Below are 18,056 nucleotides of genomic sequence, written 5' to 3'. Positions count from 1 at the left end.
ATTGATGTATAAGATTATTATGCAGCCTTGTACATTTCCTGTCAAGGCACAGAACTGCTGAACACAACTTCAGCTACTACATTAAAATAGTCATTAAAATGAAAGGCAAACATATCTGTAGCTCACCAAAAGAAAAGCAAGATTTTGTTGTAAAAACTCCAAACAAGATGAATAAAAACTCTCTCCACTTAGTATAGTGACTGAACTTAGATTTCTGTACAAAACAGATGATAATAGTGATCAAGATGTCAGTTTGTGATCATGTCTGTAGGCACTCCAGAATCATGAGATATCACCCCGTACTACGGCCTGAGCACAGTGAGATGTCACAGGGCTAACACACAAGCACACAGCCAATATTGTCCAACATAGCCATATTCCACCCTACACTTTGGATACAGGGGGTCCTCATCTCTTCCACAGGTTACCAGATGTGCTGCCCCCCACAGCTGAAAACCCCTTGGAGGAGAACAGAACTGACACACAGATCACAGTTGGGCCCCTGTCAAAACATATCTGGGCAGAGGTGCAATCTCTCCTCCTCAGTGCTGCACAGCAGTGCTCAACTCTTTAAGAGTTCAGTCTGGAGTCAGTGATGTGGCATGACCAAAATATTCGGAATCAGTTACTGGATGGAAGAGATTCAGGCTTAGTTACTGGATTTTAGGTGTGAGGACAGTGATTTTATTCATTAAGAAGTATATACTACATGCATCGCTATTCCCATCCCATCTGCAATCTCATCCCAGAACAGTAATGCTAGTGGCATTTGTACAGCATTCAACCTGCAGGGGCTGGAATGGGGGAGAAAGCACTGAATTTTGGAAGTGTCCAACAAAACCGAAAGATTTTGCAAATAATTTCATGCATTCCACCAAATCTGACCAATTTCAAATGCCACTGATCTTATAGAAACAGTACTTTTTAAGGACCCTGAAGTGCTTGTTCACAGCAACTGTCTTTTTTCCAGCGTAACATCTCTTCTACGTGCAAATTAGCCTTGAACAAACCGGTGGAACAGTTACTAAGTAAAGAGAATTTCACAAGCAGTTATTTAGCAGATATTTAATTAATTGTTCTTTAGCCAGTCTGCATTGTTTTTTTAAAGCAGATTTGAGTCCAGAGTACAAAATGGATAGTGATTGTTTCATAAACAATTATAAATACTCCTTTCAACGTAAGCAATTTGTGCTAGTTTTGCTACCTCCAAGACTACATCAAGAGTAGTACTATTTCTACTCTCAAAACCCCGTAATATATTAGAAAATCAAACTCTGAGTTTGGTGGGAACAGACTCTGTGTTATACAGAAGATAACACTGAACCAAGTTGACTGATTTCCCTTTACCACTCTGTTGTCTTGCAGAGAAAGCAGCCCAGCTCCAACCTTTAATTACCTAAGTAGTACTTACTAAACTTAGTTGCCCTGAATATCCACAGATTAAAGCAGTTCTGGAGATGATCCCAGTCAGTCTTTCCAAGTAAGAACTCTCCCATCAGGTGCTGTTGTTACTAATCAATCCTGGATAACCAAATACCTATAGTAAACCCATACAGAATTAACAAACGTAACTGATTAACTTCAAATCTGAAGTACTGACTCCACACTCAAAAGTCAGTTATGGCCAAGATAAAGCCTCCCCTCAACCCTCTGCCCCCCAATCAAATAAAAAAAACCCACAACCAAATACTCAAAAAACTGAGTCAGACACAAGCACAGGTTTGCTCACACATGAGAAAACATTGCCGAACTCTCTTTTTTCAGCCTGCAAGCAGCAAGAGGTGCTCATTTTATACCTGTATTGGCAAAGGAGTTTTGGTATTTTATACTGTCACTCTCACACAGTGAGAGATCAAAAAACAAAACACATTCCCCAGTGGTAGAACCATCACCACAGCAGAGACCTGCAACTTCCCTAGTCACAATTCCTCATCTTAATTCTATGTGGATAACAGTTGGCCCACAGATGGGCAAGTCAGGCATCTTCTCACCCTCTTATGGGAGCAACTGAAAAAATCTATACGTTCCAAGGTTCCTCCATCAGTCCTTCTCCCTCTAAGCGAAGAAGGAGAAATGGTAATTACTCCTTAATGCCCTGGTGTAACTGTCTGGGAAGTAGTAACCACTTTTTACTTAAGAGGCAAGCTGGATACTTCACTTGACAACCTTTAGTGTCACCATAAATCAAAACCAGTCAGCATACTGAAGCAGTTCTGGGCATATCCTTGCCCCATTTATACTAGTCTTGGTGTCTGCCCAATGTTAGTTTTTTAAAAAAAACATACAGTGGGGGAAAAAACATCTCCATTGTGAAAAGTTACATTTCTCATGCAAAAAAAAAGCACAATAGAAGAGTCAAGTCATTATGAGCTGATCAGGAAAGAAAGCAAGGAAGCGATGGTAGTAGCAACAACTCCAGGCTCAATGAACTTAGTATGGCTACAATTTGTGATTAAGGGGCGAGGGCGGGGCGGGGGGGGGGCGCGGCACAGGGTGAACACGGCTTTGGCTACTGACACTCTCTTCAGACTTTGGGGAAGTCACCTTGCTTTTGTCAATCTTCTTTTTCCTTTTCCTTGTCTAAGGAGGACTAATTGATATGCTAGCTTTGACTTCTTCCCAGTCTAGTCAATCCTGGCTAGCCAATCTCCTGAGAGCACCATGATACTCATGGCTCATAAAGTGAGGTTCAAAAAAGTAAGGAATTATAATATTCCAGATTGTTTCTCTCACATACTAATCTGCAAGCAGCTACACAAAAAAACCCAAGAAAATGCAAATGGAATTGGAAACTCATCTAAAAGTTTCAGTGCAGGTAAAGGAAGCAGACAATGGCTAGCAACAACAGGGAAGGGGAAGGCTTGTGAAAAGCTTTAGAAGGTAAGAAAAAGCCTTACAATTTTAGATAATAGTAGCCAAAGATCCTGTGGAGGGATTTAAAGCAGCATGACATAATCAGACAAAGAATGCAACCTTTACAAAGGCATGAAAAGTATTTAAAGACAGAAGATTCTCACCAAAGAACTAAATGAGAAACATCATCACACCATCCAGCAAGAAATCTATAGGGTGGAACCTCAGCTGCTGTAAACTGTCACAGCTGTAATGACATAGTGGGGTTAAGACAGTGTACACCACCATGAATATGCTCCCAGAAGTCCAAAGAACAAATTACTTTCTCTTTGAGAGTCTGTTTTGGGATAGGAACTCACAAAATTCAAGGTACAAAGTGATTCACAGTAAATGGGAAAGAGAGTAAAATAAGTATCTATTTTCCCCCATTTCTGTCTCTCTGAGCTTCTAAACGTAAATTTCATCCATTTTTTTCTGTTAGCATTCCCAAAGATTAAATGTTTCCTACCATCTGTGATTACTTACATCTTGCTATTCAAAGTTTAAATATCTCTGTGCAATAGATCCCGTCATATTACCCCCAACCCGTTGGACAAGTGAGTGCATCACATGCAGGGGAAAAATCCATCAGGTTTTGGCAATCTCTGAGAATAGTCCAACAAGCAAGTATGCACGGAAACTGAACAGGCAGAGTCTAAATTATCTTCTTGCTCACAAGAAGGTACATTTGCCACTGTTCCCCACTATGGGTAGAGAATGTCACTCTCTCAAGATCATTAACGCACCACCTGTCATTAACATTAAACTATTAATTTAATGTTGCAAAAAAGGAAACAATTGAATGAGCACATATGCACGTAGCCTGCATTCTACCCGAAGTGTCTGCTCTGCTGCACTTCAACTTATCAGTAGAGTCCCAGCAGGAATGAATTTGACTTGGTTTCTAAGGCTATTACATTTTCTACTATAGTGTCTTCAATGTCTGTCAACTTTAAAGAATAAGGGAAACCATCAGTCTTTATTGCCTGAAGGTCTTGCCTCCCTGTAGAACAGCAGTGATGCCAGTTTAATTGTCAGCAGGTTCATGGAACAGTTTCAGCCTGCTAGGTGGATAACCACATCTATTCCATAAAAAGTCATTGGCACTAATGAATACAGTAATAGGTACGTATAATAAAATCTTGTAACTTCTGAAAAAATAATTCAGTTATGAGGGTTCTTATCAGAAGTATTAGCAGAACAAAGTTCAAAATTGACTTACTGTAATGCAATTGTAGACTGTGCCCAAGTGTATTTTTAAACACACTTAGTCATTTTGACCCTCAAAACAGATATTCAGAGAGACAGAGTTGAGGTGCACAAGGGCCTGGTTTCAATGAAGCTTCCTACATTACTTTATACCTAGATGGTGCCATTAGCATAATCTCTGAAAATGCTCTTCATTGATACCCAATCCATGCTAAAAACAAAACTAAAAAAAACCTAAAAAAATAAATTAAAAATAGATATAAGTTGTGAGTGCTTCCAGTTTTATGTGCCAAACACAAGACTAAAAGGTATCCCTTTTGTAACTTAAGCCCTTTTTAGAGACTCCCTTTGCTTTTCATTCTAGATCCCTTGACCATCCAAAATCAAACCTCTCACCACATTTTGATTTTTCATACTTCTTATCGCTTTCTCTGCTTACTACTTTCCAGGGCCTGCCACCATGCCCTGCTATGCCCGGGACTCTCCCATGGTTTATTAACCAAATTCAGCTTCCTTTCACTCATGTCTTTGTGTCCCTTTCCCCTACCTTCCAACTGCAGGCTCCATGACTGGATAATCTTAAGTCTTTCTACCACCCAGTTCCAATCCCCAAGTTTCTCTCTCTCTCTTGCAGCTTCTGGTGACCATTTTCTACCTCCAGGTACTTTTCACAATCTACTTCCCTGCAGCCCTGTTTTGCACAGTTTTGCCTGAATCCTCCACACTGGTGATCCAAATTATGGACTGAGGGGTCACTAAGAGCACGGAGATGAAGTAATGAACATAGAGTTTTAACATTCATTAAATAATTCAGTGCCTCACAAAGACTCTGTCCTAGGCTGACCTAAGACTATGGATTAATGCTCACAGACTGATTTACAATGCCTTTTCAACCTGCTTTCTACAACAGTAAAGCGAGGTGTGGTAACAACTGTGCATGACACAAAGCCAGAAAGCAGCATTTTCTGTCTCAACTGCAATACATGGTGATATGTCACAGACATTAAGGTAAAAAGCAAGGAGTGGAAATGAAATTGCCCTGCATAAGGATGGGTAAATTTAAACACAACTTTTATACCAACAGCACAATTTTCTGAGTGGAAAATGGAGCAGATTTCCACGCACAAAAAAGTCTACCTGCATGGTCATACTAGTGAAGAACAGATTTAAATACACACACATTATCCACATTAAGGGTAAGAGTCAGCTATACCATGGAGATCTGCATGGCCAAGTCTCATTAACTTTGATCTTGAAATCCGCGATTCAGGATTTCAGAGATGTCCCAGGTGGCATGTAATTAAGTTGGTGTCCATATCAGATCATAGGAAAACTGAGGTTGGATGGAAACTCAGAAGGTCATACTAGTCCTAATTTCTGTGCAAACATGATCTTTGCAGGAGCCTAGATCAGGACTGAGGTATCTGAATTTGATTCTTTTTTCTATCACCTATTTCCTCTTTAACTTCAGGTCACTAATTTACACAGCTGCTGTCTGCCCCAGTTGTCTGCAGTCACAGAAAAGGAGATGTTGCACTATTAAAACATTAACATTTGAGAAATGCTTTGGTAATGTGATTTGAAATACAGGCTATCAGACATCTAAATATTAGGGCTGGGCTAACATGGAAAACTTTAGATCTCAAGTCTAGCACACCAGGACATTCAAGCTGGTTGTGTTGTTCCACTCAAAGAAACTAAGGGCCTGTGTCCACATACGTTAAAATTGCTACACTTCAAAAACTCCCATTTTTCAAGTTTCAAGTCTGCTTCTTGGTTTCAGAGCAAAACACTTAACTGCAAAAGCCCTTATCAACAGTGTGCTTCAACTGGACTAAACCCAACTGTAAATAAATCTGACTCATATGAAATAAAGATTATATCAAGTAACATCTTTATTAGCTTTAAGAATATACAGTGATATATTAAATAGTATTTCTTTCTGTTTCATTTGACCTTGTTTACTACATCTCTAAATGCCATTTTAGTCAGACACTTATTTACCGTGTGTTAAACTACTTCCTGCAAACCCAGCACCTAGACCTGGGGAAATGGATAAATTACTGTGGAGTTCGTCTTCTGTTTGCAGCTCTCCAGGGGATGCCACTAGCAGGTTGAGCCAAAGCACAGAGAGATGTTTGTCTCATTTCTTCCTACTATTTTGGATGCCAGTATTAATACACTGCTAGAAAATTAACAGCTCAGGGAGAAGGTTGGTTATTTTTTGAATTCTAACTTCAAAGAAAGCACATTTCCTTAACTGGTTCACAAAAAAATAAACAAAACACTTTTCCCAATTAACATAAATGACATTTACCTGCCAACCCCTTTAACACCCACATCAATAAGCCAGGCAAGAGTGTCAGAAGTTCAGCCCAAATCTAGGTATGAATTCCAATTAGGACATCTTGGGAGTGACACAAATAAAAAATGCAATTAAACATCTGTCATTTGCCCTCAACTAGTCCACTAAAAGTGGTTTTAAATTGTCACATATCTATCTCCCCTTAGAAACAGAAACCATACAAGTGAGATCACAATCGATTTTTACCACTCAGCACCTACAGGGACAAGAGTGAGTGCAGAGACACCAGGGGTGGGGAAACAACTCAAAACCACGTGAAAACAAATAAAACCTCACAAGCATATGACAAGTGGATACAGAAATAAGCTACACGCTAACTAGTTAGTAAGTTTTTCCACTACATAAGTATGTGCTTCTGTGCATACACACATGCTCACTGGACACTGCATCTGTTATGTAAATACCACATGCATAAAGCAACTAAAGAAATTTTTTCTTAAACCTTCCCTCATTCTAATTTCCTTCTGGACCAATGCAAAAATAGGAGATTTAAGGCTGGTAAATTTCCTGGTCTTTGAGGGTACAATACATTGGAGTAATGAAATATTTTAAATCAAAAGGCATGTACTATCAATAAATCTATCTACAACAGCTGCACATTTTCTGTGCATCAAGGCTGACAGCAAGCCTGACTAAAAGGCTAGTAGGGAATATTTGCAAATAACAGTTATTGTCTGTATTACCTCAATGACACCATGGTCTGTCTTTCTGTGTTAGATCCTGTATGAATGCATGGTAAGAGAACCTGCAGTTTATGCCGAGCTTACCATTTTAGACTGCTCATGAAATAAAAGCTTTCAGTGAAATTATTAATATCACCTCCTTAAAAATGGGAGTCTAAGGCATTTATCCATGCCAAAGTGGAAGTTTGATCTAGGGAAGATCATGAGCATATTCTGTAAACTGAAATACATATTATCAAACTGTTTAAAGAGAAATTACATCAGCACAAAATTACTTATTCTACCAGCAACAAAAGTATCATTAGATCAGAATTTATTAAACAAAGTTTATGATATTACATATTAAGGTGTCTAAGAAAAATAAGGATACATCAATCTAGCATATTAAAAATTATGCATTTAACTAAGCACTGCATTTCTTAAATAAAATTGATGGAAATCAATGCTTCCTGTTGTGTCTTTCCTAAAAACGCGTAAGAAATCGTTTTTTCTGTCCTTTTGGAAATTTGCTTTGAAAAGTCAGTCCTGTCTCCTCTAGTCAGTGAGAACATCATTATCGATTTTTGTAGAAAAAGTAACAGGCTCTTGTACTCTCAATGGTATGTTAACAAAACGATCTAAGACTTCTGTAGTTTCTCTACAATATATCACATCCTACCTGAAGCCACAGAATCACAGAATGGTCAGGAATGGAAAAGACCACTGGAAATCACCTGCTCCAACCCTGCCCTGCTAAAGCAGGTTCACCTAGAGCAGGTTGCACAGGATCACATCCAGATGGATTGTGGATTTATAAAGTCTCCAGACAAGGAGATGGCACAACCACTCTGGGCAGCCTGTTCCAGTGCTCTGCCACCCTCAAGGTAAAGAAGTTCTTCCTCACGTTCAGATGGAAGGAACTGCCCGTGCTTCAGTTTGTGTCCGTTGCCCCTTGGCCTGTCGCTGGGCACCACTGAAAAGAGCCTGGCCCCATCCTCTTGGCACCTGCCCTTAAGATGTTGGTAGACATCGGTAAGATCCCTCTCAGTGTTCTCTTCTCCAGGCTACAGAGGCCCAGCTCTCTCAGCCTTTCCTCACAAGGGAGATGCTCCAGTCCCCTCATCATCTTCGTAGCCCTCCGCTGGACCCTCCCCAGTAGTTCCCCATCTCTCTGGAACTGGGGAGCCCAGCACTGGACACAGCACTCCAGGTGTGGCCTCACCAGGGCAGAATAAAGGGGGGAGGATCACCTCCCTCGACCTGCTGGCCACGCTCCTCCTAATGCCCCGCAGGATCCCACCGGCCTTCTTGGCCACCAGGGCACACTGCTGGCTCACGAGCAACTTGCTGTCCACCAGCACTTCCAGGTCCTTCTCTGCAGAGCTGCCTTCCAGCAGGCCAGCCCCCAGCCTGTACTGGTGCGTGGGGTTGTTCCTCCCTTGGTGCAGGACCCTGCACTCGCCTTTCCTGAACTTCATTGGGTTCCTCTCTGCCCAGCTCTCCAGCCTGCCCAGGTCCCGCTGAATGGCAGCGCAGCCTGCTGGTGAATCAGCCACTCCTCCCAGTTTGTGTCATCAGCAAACTGGCTGAGGGTACCCCCAGTCCCTTCATCCAGGTCACCGATGGATAAGTTGAACAGGTCTGGACCCACCACTGACCCCTGGGGAACGCCACGAGCTATAGGCCTCCAGCCGGGCTCTGCGCCACTGACCACAGCCCTCTGAGCTCTGCTGCTCAGCCACTTCCCAATCCACCTCACTGGTTGCTCATGTAGTGCACCTGCGTTTAGCTATGAGCACGTTATGGGAGACTGTGTCTTGCTGAAACGGAGGTAGACAACATCCACCGCTCTCTCCTTGTCTACCCGGTCAGCCATTCCGTCATAGAAGGCTACTGGGTTGGCCAGGCATGATTTCCCCTGGGTGAATCCATATTGACTACTCCTGACAACCTTCTTTTCCTCCACATGCTTAGAGATGACATCCAGGATGAGCTGTTCCATCACCTTTCCAGGGATGGAGGTGGGGCTGAGTGGCCTGGTTTCCTGGGTCCTCCTTCTTGCCCTTTTGGGAGACCGGAGTGTTGCTGGCTTTCCACCAGTCCTCGTGCACCTCTCCTGTTCTCCGTGACCATCCAAAGATGATGGGGAGTGGCTTAGCAATACCATCTGCCAGCTCCCTCAGCACTCGGGGGTGCATCCGTTGGGGCCCACAGTTTTGTGGGTGTCATGTCTGCCTAAGCCATCTCTAACCCAACCCTCCTCGACCAAGGCAGTGTCTTCCTTTCTCCAGACTTTCCCTCTTGCCTCCGAGGTCTCAGATCCCTCAGCGCTGAAGGTCCTCAAGGTTTTAACTGTGTAAAATTTACACAGACTTTCAATTCTGACTCAGAATTCAGTTATACACATGCTGCTGGGAAACATGCTTTATTTCACTATAGAGAGCTGATTCTTTCTCAGTGCAAGAATAGAAAGCCTTGTGACAATGCGCCTTTTAATTCTAAAGTAAAAAAGGGAGCACGGCTCAAGAAGAAATGCTAACCCCTGCCTTTCCCCCAACCCACAATTCATCTTTACCCACTGATAACAGTGGGAGAAGAACATTTGAACCAAATCGCCAGATACTTAAAATCAGTGTAGCTTATGAACTGTCCACAGCTGACAAACCGCTGGACAGAAAATGCCACTGACTGTTACAGTTTCAAGGCAGCTCACTGACTAGTGTCAGAAGACTAATGGAAATTTGTTCCAATATATTTCTAATTCACAACAAGTTGTTTAAATATTCTCTGTACTGTATACAGGGATTACTGGAAAATATTCCCAGTAGAAAGGAGTGCAGATCAGTTGCTTTAACAGCCTAACACAACCCAGTGGAGTCACACTGTTAGAAACATTGCACCCCCCAGTCACCCCAGCTTGTAATTGCTCTGGCAACATTATTCAGAGTTCTGGAGGACATGGAGTCATGGGAACATTTTGAAACAAGAGGAAAGCCATTGGAGCAGAGAAGCTATACATCAGACTTGCTGGGCAGATGGCACTGAAAGCTAGAGAGCTGATGGCAGATGGAAGCAAGAGCTTGGATAAGGCAGAAAAATTGGTTGCAAACTAATGAGATCTGTTAAGATGGTAGAGACAACTACCCTCCCTTTCTGATCACTCTGCTTTAAGCGAGGGTCAGATCAACCCCTCCTCACACAGAAATTTATCCAGGAAAAGTTTTCAGAGCCATAAGGAGAAGGTAGTTTGGTTTCTTTCAAAGAGGGATATCCACAGCAGCCATCCAGAGAATTAATCAATATGAAATAAACATAAATGTCATAATTCAAAAATCCTAGGCTCCCACAAAAGCATTCTATGTGCAATTTACAAGCCCTCCAAGCCCAACTCCAGGACAATATAAAGACTTGCATCTTTTCATAGCAAAGCAGCTTCCAACAAAGGGCACGTTTCAAGCCAGGAAGGATCTTTAATGGAAAAACACTACACAACACATTAACTTTGGTGAGGATTTGGTCTTAGTCCAGACTAGAACTGAGGTTGGCTTGGCACTCACAAGTGCTCCACTTCCTTCCTAGAGCTGACCTACAGTTTCTTTGCTGCTGTTATGGGGTAAATAGTATCTATAAATCCGTATCACGGCAGAATAGTTACTATCAGAAAAAATGTGTAGCATCTCTTGAGGTATTGATGAATATCAGTCCCTCTAACCTCCAAATGTTAGAAAAACCTTTCTCCTTTAGTTTTATATATATAAACACAGACACACAAATATATATGTATATATATACACATATATATATTTTCCTTCCCTTTGTCAGATCCTCAGGGTTCTTTTTTAAAGCAGCACTGCCAAGACTTCAAAGTTTTTTCTGTTCTGATACAACGGCCCCAGAAGCTTTAATAATGTTTCCAGAATAACACAATACAAAGTGATCTACTTCAGTAAATGAAACCATCTCAGACAGTGTAGGCTATGTGAGCTTCTACCAGACAACAGCTTCCACAAGCTTCTAACACTACTTCTAGAAGCTTATGGAGTTTTTCTCCCAAGATGTATTACCAAGGGTGAGCCTTCCTTACCACTGATGAACTGCACGGATCTCATGGTCTTATAAACTTCTATAGCTGCAATTTCTGACAACTGGGGATTTTTTTTTATTTGCATGTAAGTAAGAAAAGGGGGTGAAGTGGTAAATAAATTAACTTTGTTGAATGCCTCTGGGAAAAGGGAAATAAAGCTGCAGACTTGTGTGGGAAGCTAATAAAGAGGGAGGACAGCAATAACACTGCAATGACACAAAGGATTAACAGCCTCGCAGCAAGAACTTGCATTTCCCAAGGTATTATGAAGTTCTTGTATCCTAAACACACATAGAAAAACATCCACATAACATAAGAAAACTGCTACATACCATACACACTCCCATGCATTTGTAGGGCCCCTAGTGCCTAAGGCACATACAGAAGTGACATAGGAAAGAGTAAATACTTCACATAAAGGAGCCTACAGAGAGCACTGTATTCATACAACATAGATACATATAAACTATTTATCTTAAGATTAAAAAGAAAAAAAGACCAGAAATAAAATCCAGCCATTTGAAGAGTTTGACAGCACATTCCTGAAATTTTCATTACATCAGGATAAGAGCATGACTGAAAACTTGCAAATTCCAACCAAATATCTACACTCTCTCACCAATTTTCTATGCAATCTTTATCAAGTCCTGGGACTACTTTCTCCAGATGTAGTCATGGGGTTACAAAAGCTACATTCCCATGGAGATGAGCTATGCCATTTACTCCTTTTTGACTGGTTTTATGTCATAGTACCTTCTTCTCATTACAGGGCAAATCTTGATTTGTAGCTACCAGACAAGAATGGAGAGGGGAAAGGCAAACCAAATTCCACACCCCACCTACCCCGCCCAAAAAAAGCCAAAACAAGGAAACTAAATCTACAGAACATGTTACTGAGCAACAACAATCATGGGTTCTTACAGAACTGTTCCTGTCCAATAAACATGTCCTGTCAATTTCAGCTATTTTCAGATGCTCCCTTTATTTGCAGGTATCTTACATCTAGCCACTCTTGCAGTACCTAACCCCCGCCCCCCTTCAGCTGCAGCAGATACAGAGAAATAATCTGTACTAATTGCAGAATAACAGGAAGTGCCTGAAAAATGCTACTATTGCAATCCTGTGACACATTTGATCTGTAAATCTATGTTTTAACAGAAGAAACACCTTTAAAAAGAAAGGCTAACTCCAGCACTGTGACTAGAACTCCTGAATGTAATGTGTCTCATGATACTTTTCTTAAAATCTCCATATCCTGAGGCATATTTGGGCCTCTCTTGCGTCCAGCTCTTGGAATTACAGAGAAAAGTGCATTTCCAACCACCTGAATTTCAGAAAGCATATCAAAATGACCCAACTGTATCGATTTATTCCAACTATTCTTAAACTAATCTTACAGTCCTAGAGAAATGGAGGGAGCTGAGCTACTTGTTCTAAGCATCTGGAGAAGCCAGCACTGCTCGTAGTATTCCAATTTACACGTAAGCATACATTGTCCCTTGGTAGTTTTATCATATCATTTAAAAAAAGTTCTCATTCATACTAAATGGAAATCCCCATCAAGAACTTTGATGGGCATCTTTCTGATCCATGTTCTACAATTTTGTGGCTTGGCTCCAAACATGCTGCCAAGTATGTGTTCAAGCATGATCACATCGATGCATCCACATATGTGGAGAAAAAAGAAAGAGTGGGAAAGAACAGTATTTTCTGACCATTCATCAAAAATAATTAATGTTTCCAAAAGGTCATTTTCATCTTCTTGTCTGTGAACAACTGAGAGAGACAAATCAACAGGATCATAAGGTTACAGATGAGACAACAGCAAACTAACCTACAAAGTTCTTAACAGAAGCACAGAGAAGTTCTTGGACATCAAATGATACAGTTAAAGCTTTTGGACGCACATACTTTGCACAACATTCTTCCACTCCTCTCTCAGAAATGCATAAGCATAACACTGACCCTCAATCTGTATGACAGGCACGTCAGCATTACAACAAACATGTAACAGAGTGGGGTTAGTACCACTTCAAACCCTTCTAATGCCTGGGTCCGACAGTATCCCAGAGTCCACGCTTTCACTGTTTGCAAGAAGGCACAGACTCTGCTGTCATCAAAAAGTTGATCAAAGAGTCATATTAAATAAAAAAAATAATTAAAAATCTGAACTTTAATTTAATTTGACTAGTGCCATTGGCAAAATGTCTCATCTCCCACACATTGTAAACCACAGAGAGGCAAGGAAAAAGAAAGGAAATACACATTGGAAAGACAGATGGGAAGATGAAAGCATTGTGGTCTAACACTGACACTAAAATGCATCATCTATCCCTGTCCTCAATCAATTATTATTGCCTGGCCAGCATAGATATCTTGAAGTAAAATGGATTCCAGCATTTCCATATTACTTACCTCATCATCCCCCTGCACACAATATAAATTCCTACTCTGAATACATAGTTTGTCATTAAACTAGCAAAACATGATAAAATGTATAAAGGTAATGAACACAAATTACAGTGCTCTGATGGTATCTCAAACACTGCATGTTTAGCTACCCATGGTTTCAAGACTACACCTCTCATTACCAGTGCAACATACCAATTGCACCACCCATGCAATATTACCAGTTCATCAACCAGACAGGAAAAATCACCAAAAGTCAAAATAACTTTTTACCTTTGATAAAGTCATGGCATTATATAGCACAAGAAACCTTATTTCTACACAGAACAGTCCTGACTTTTTTTTTTTTTTTTTAAACACTTTTATGTTTACCCTAACACATTACTGCAGCTTGGTCATGACAGCACTATGCAATACATCTCAAGAGCTTAATAAGACATCACAAAGTTTCTCCATCTTACCTGGCTCTGTACAGTTCTTTTGTTCATGTGTCCCATTAGGTGATGCCATTAACCTTCTATTCCTCCATATCTCAGGCAAAACACGTCTGTCCGCAATAGTTGATTCTCGACCTATATTAAAAAGAAAGAGGTTATGCCCACTGTTACTAATTTTTTCCTGCACCATCTTAACTGGACTATATGCCCCCACTAGCAAGGGGTGCGAACAGTTTGTGAATGCAGCAAAATCAAGGTGACTGGGGCACGTGCCAACATATGTATGCTAGGTGCTCCTGGCCACAAAGGGTGAAACTAGCTACAAAGGTGCAGTATCAGAGCTGTTAGCTTGTTCTGGCTGTCAGAACACCTGTCTGCAACCCAGAACAGGAAAATATTCTGCAGCAAGCAAATGCTGAAGCCTGCCCCTGTGAAACTCAACACTTAGCAGTTCCTGTAGATGAAACCAGACCCAGATATGCTGATGTGAGCAACAATCACACTTCCATTTAGTCATCTGCACTTGCATATATTACATTATTGATTTCTCAAAAATAAAAATTCATATGGACATGTTCCATTTACATTTTGGTTTATTCTGAGTCTAGGGGCTGATCTTTTTGGTATTGGGTATACTTGATAATACCAATCCCTGCATAACTTGTCAAAGAAAATAAAAAATAACTGTACTGTGAATCCCACATCTCAAGAAAAACAAACTTCTTACTAAATCAATAGAGCGTTTGCCTGAACTCATATTCCAGAAGCATTCCGAATGGAACTTGCTGAATAGAGTACAGAAGGAGCACTTGTAATAATGGAGGGTATGCAATTATAATAATCAAAGGAAGAATAGAACCTCTTAATTAAATCACTTCCATCTCAACCTTATCAATTCCAAATGAACATATTATAATAACAAAAATTCTTCCATGGATGATCTTCGGAGTTTAGATTCAGTCATCATGTAATAATGCCTGCCTTGTTACAGTGACTCTTGCAAAAAAAAAATCTAGGTTAGAAGTTTGTTTGGCTAAAGTATTTGCTAAAATATTCTGATGCCACAATTATAAGAAACGTAGAGAACAGATGGTCAGTGTTTATGGATACAATAAACTGTAAATTAGCCAGCTGAAAAAAACCCTACCTGATGCAGCATACCATCAAAAATTAGGTTATGAGGGATTTAGCTGATAACCCAGGAGATTAAAAACTTTCATTAGTCATGACATTTTTCATGTAAACCTAAAAAAGTCTGGAAAACTGTTATCTGCCAAAAAAAACCACACACCACCCTCAAACTACGTAAACATAATCATACCCCAATCACTTGCTTTCACATACCAGTAAGTTTATGAAAGTAAATAGCTGGTGCAAGGAAAAAGGAAAAAAGAAAAAAAAAAGCATCGCATGAGAAACAGTTCTAAATAAAGCAAGCAACAGTATACCCTAAAATCACAAGAAAAAAAAATGTTGAAAGTTCCAAGATAAGCAATATGCTAATATGGTCTAAGACACTTCATTCTTATATGGATGGTTTGTTGCCATCCTACATACATCTCAAACAACCCAGGCAATAATTTGAGCACAAAAGCGTTATAAAGTATGACAAGTTCCGCCAAATTTTTCCTCCCTACATCACACATTTTAACTTCAGCTTTAATTTAAGGAGATGACCCACTCTAGTTCTGGCAAAATCTGATTTTCTTATATTAAACGTGGGCATAGGATCTGGGCTTAGTTCGATTTTGTTCTTAAATCCTCAAGGTCTGTCAGCAGTCCTACCTAGAGACCCACGTGCTGTCCCAGCAACCTTAGACTTCATATCTGAGGGATGCAAAGCATATTCCAGGAAGAGGGCCTGAAGCCGTACACTTACAGTCCAACCTGTGCCAGCAGGCGGGGTAGAGAAAAAACCAACCACGAATAGGAACGATGTAGTTAATTATAAATGCATCAGTTTACCAACACAGCACTCGCACACAGGATGCAACAGACTCTCTCCATAAAACATGAGATTAGCACTGTTCCTTGCCTAAAAGACTAAAAGACAGAATCTTCAGTCAAATCCACACTGTAACTTGGGGGTGGTGGGGTGGTGGAGAGAAGCAGCAGTTGTAGCTGATGGAGGTTTAACCTAGAGGATAAAAACGAAAGGTGGTCTGAAGTTGCCGAGGGGACCACAGGCGGCTGGAGAGGATTCCGCTCTGATGCCGCGTTAGGGGGAACAAACTACTTCAGGGCCGCTCCCAGGCACGCAGCTGCCCCCCATTCCCCCTGGATTCCGCACCCGCAGCCCCCCGAGGCCCGGCGGGCCGTCGCCAGGGCGGGCTCGGTGCTGGGATGCCCTTGGCCACCAGTCGCCAGCGGCGCCGCTGCCAGCTCTGCCCGGGGCTGCGGCCGCGCACCTGCCCGGCGCGGAGCCTCCTCCCGCCCCGCCCGCCGGGGTACGGCCACCGGCCAGCTCGGAACGGGCACGGCCGCGGACGCCCGACCGCGCCAGCCCCCGGGACCCCCGGGGCTGCAGCCCAGGGGCCGCTCCGGCCGCCCTGCCGGCGCTGCTGATGCCCGCCGGTCCCGCCGCCAGAGCCACTCACCCAGTCTGGAGAGCAGGCTGGACATGCACCAGACGAAGAAGAGGATGGCGCAGATGAAGCCCAGCTGCTGCAGCAGCATCTCCCTCCTCCTGCGAACTTTCCTCAGCATAAGCAGCATGGTCTTCGGGGGGGCGAGCGGCGTCTCGTCCCGCTCCATGGGAGCAAGCGCAGGCGCCGAGGGGACGGCCAGGTCGGTCGCGGAGCGGGGATCACTCCTGGCGGCTTCCCGCGGGCGGCTCCATGTCGGGCGGGCTGCAGCGCGGGGAGAAGCCGATGCCCGACGCCCGAGGTGGGCAGCGGCAGGGGGCGGCAGGCCGGGGCGGCTCTCAGGGGCCGGGCCGAGCCCCGCGCCTCGCACGCACCGAGGCCGGCGGCGGAGGAAGCGGCGCGGCGGCGCCCGGCGCTCCGGTAGCAGCGGCCGCCCCACAGCGTGCCGCGGGCGGCGAGTCAGCGCCGAGGGACGGCGGCATCCATGCGGCTCCCCGCCCGCTCCGGCCAAGTTTAAAGTTTATCCCTCCCCTCCCTCCCGCCGCCGCCAGCCGCTGGCGGCAGGTGGGAGTAGCCGGCCTGAGCCCCTGCGCTCTCAGCGCGGCGCCGGGCGGCCGCTCCCCCGAGTGCCCGGCCTGGCCCGGCCCCTTCTCCCCGCCCCTCTCCCGCAACTTTCTGGGTGCTCCTCCGGCACCCATGGCAACGCGCGCGCACCCGCCCCTCCCCCGCCTCAGGGGCGGGGGGCTGGAATTAGCGGGCTGCGTGCTTCGTTCCCCTCGGCGGCGCCGGCTGCCGCGGGCGGGGGCCGTCCGGGCGAGCCGGGCGGGGGGCGCCGCCCGCGCTGCGGGAGCCCTCGGGGCGGTGGGAGGAAGCCCCGGGTCGCGCCGCCTGCGGGGCGAGCGGCGGGCAGCCCGGCGGGGAGCGGCGGGCGGGGGGCTCTGGGTTCCGCCACCTGTCTCTAGCAGATGCGTGTCAAGAGGGGCTTCCGTGGAGGGACATGGCGCTTGTCTGGTCCCCGCTCGTCGTAGCTTGCGCTGTGACGAACCTGTGGTGTTCGGGACCACAAAGTGAATGACCCGTTTCGTGAAACAGCAGTTAGTTCCAGGCTGTCCCAAAGCAGGTGGGTTTTTTTTTTGACTAAAATTTAGTATTTACGTTAATTAAATGGTTACTGTTAGCCAGCAAGAACGGTTCTGAGAGCTTCCTCCAACAGCACAGGCATCGGGTCTGTGCTCCTTCTGGGAGTTCCAGAAATGCTGCGTGTGTCAGGAAGCTCATGTAGACAAAATGGGATTAACTCATCTGATCTTCTTTTCAATACCACATTTGGTCTACAATGGAAGGCCTTTCAGGTGATTCCTTCTGCATCCGTGTTCTTATGCTTCAGAACGTACAACGCTTCATATCTGGCAT

The 18,056-nt window shown here is 43.6% G+C and overlaps 1 protein-coding gene across 1 annotated transcript in view; it reads right to left on the bottom strand.

Moving 5' to 3' along the window:
* Nucleotides 1-17,264, bottom strand: part of LOC101914590 (ras and Rab interactor 3) — a 175,168-nt gene extending 157,904 nt beyond the window's left edge. Inside the window, exons 1-2 of the mRNA XM_055813961.1 lie at nt 16,656-17,264; nt 14,083-14,193 (exon numbers count right to left, since the gene is read on the bottom strand). Of these exons, the coding sequence (XP_055669936.1) occupies nt 14,083-14,193; nt 16,656-16,812 (268 nt within the window). The 5' untranslated portion in view covers nt 16,813-17,264. The remainder of the gene's footprint in view (nt 1-14,082; nt 14,194-16,655) is intronic.
* Between the last annotated feature and the right edge of the window lie 792 nt (nt 17,265-18,056).

Source organism: Falco peregrinus, chromosome 1 (genome assembly GCF_023634155.1).
Source record: "Falco peregrinus isolate bFalPer1 chromosome 1, bFalPer1.pri, whole genome shotgun sequence".
NCBI classification, from domain to species: Eukaryota; Metazoa; Chordata; class Aves; order Falconiformes; family Falconidae; genus Falco; species Falco peregrinus.
Note: the sequence above shows the minus strand (reverse complement) of the source record. Positions and strands in the feature narration are given on the sequence as shown.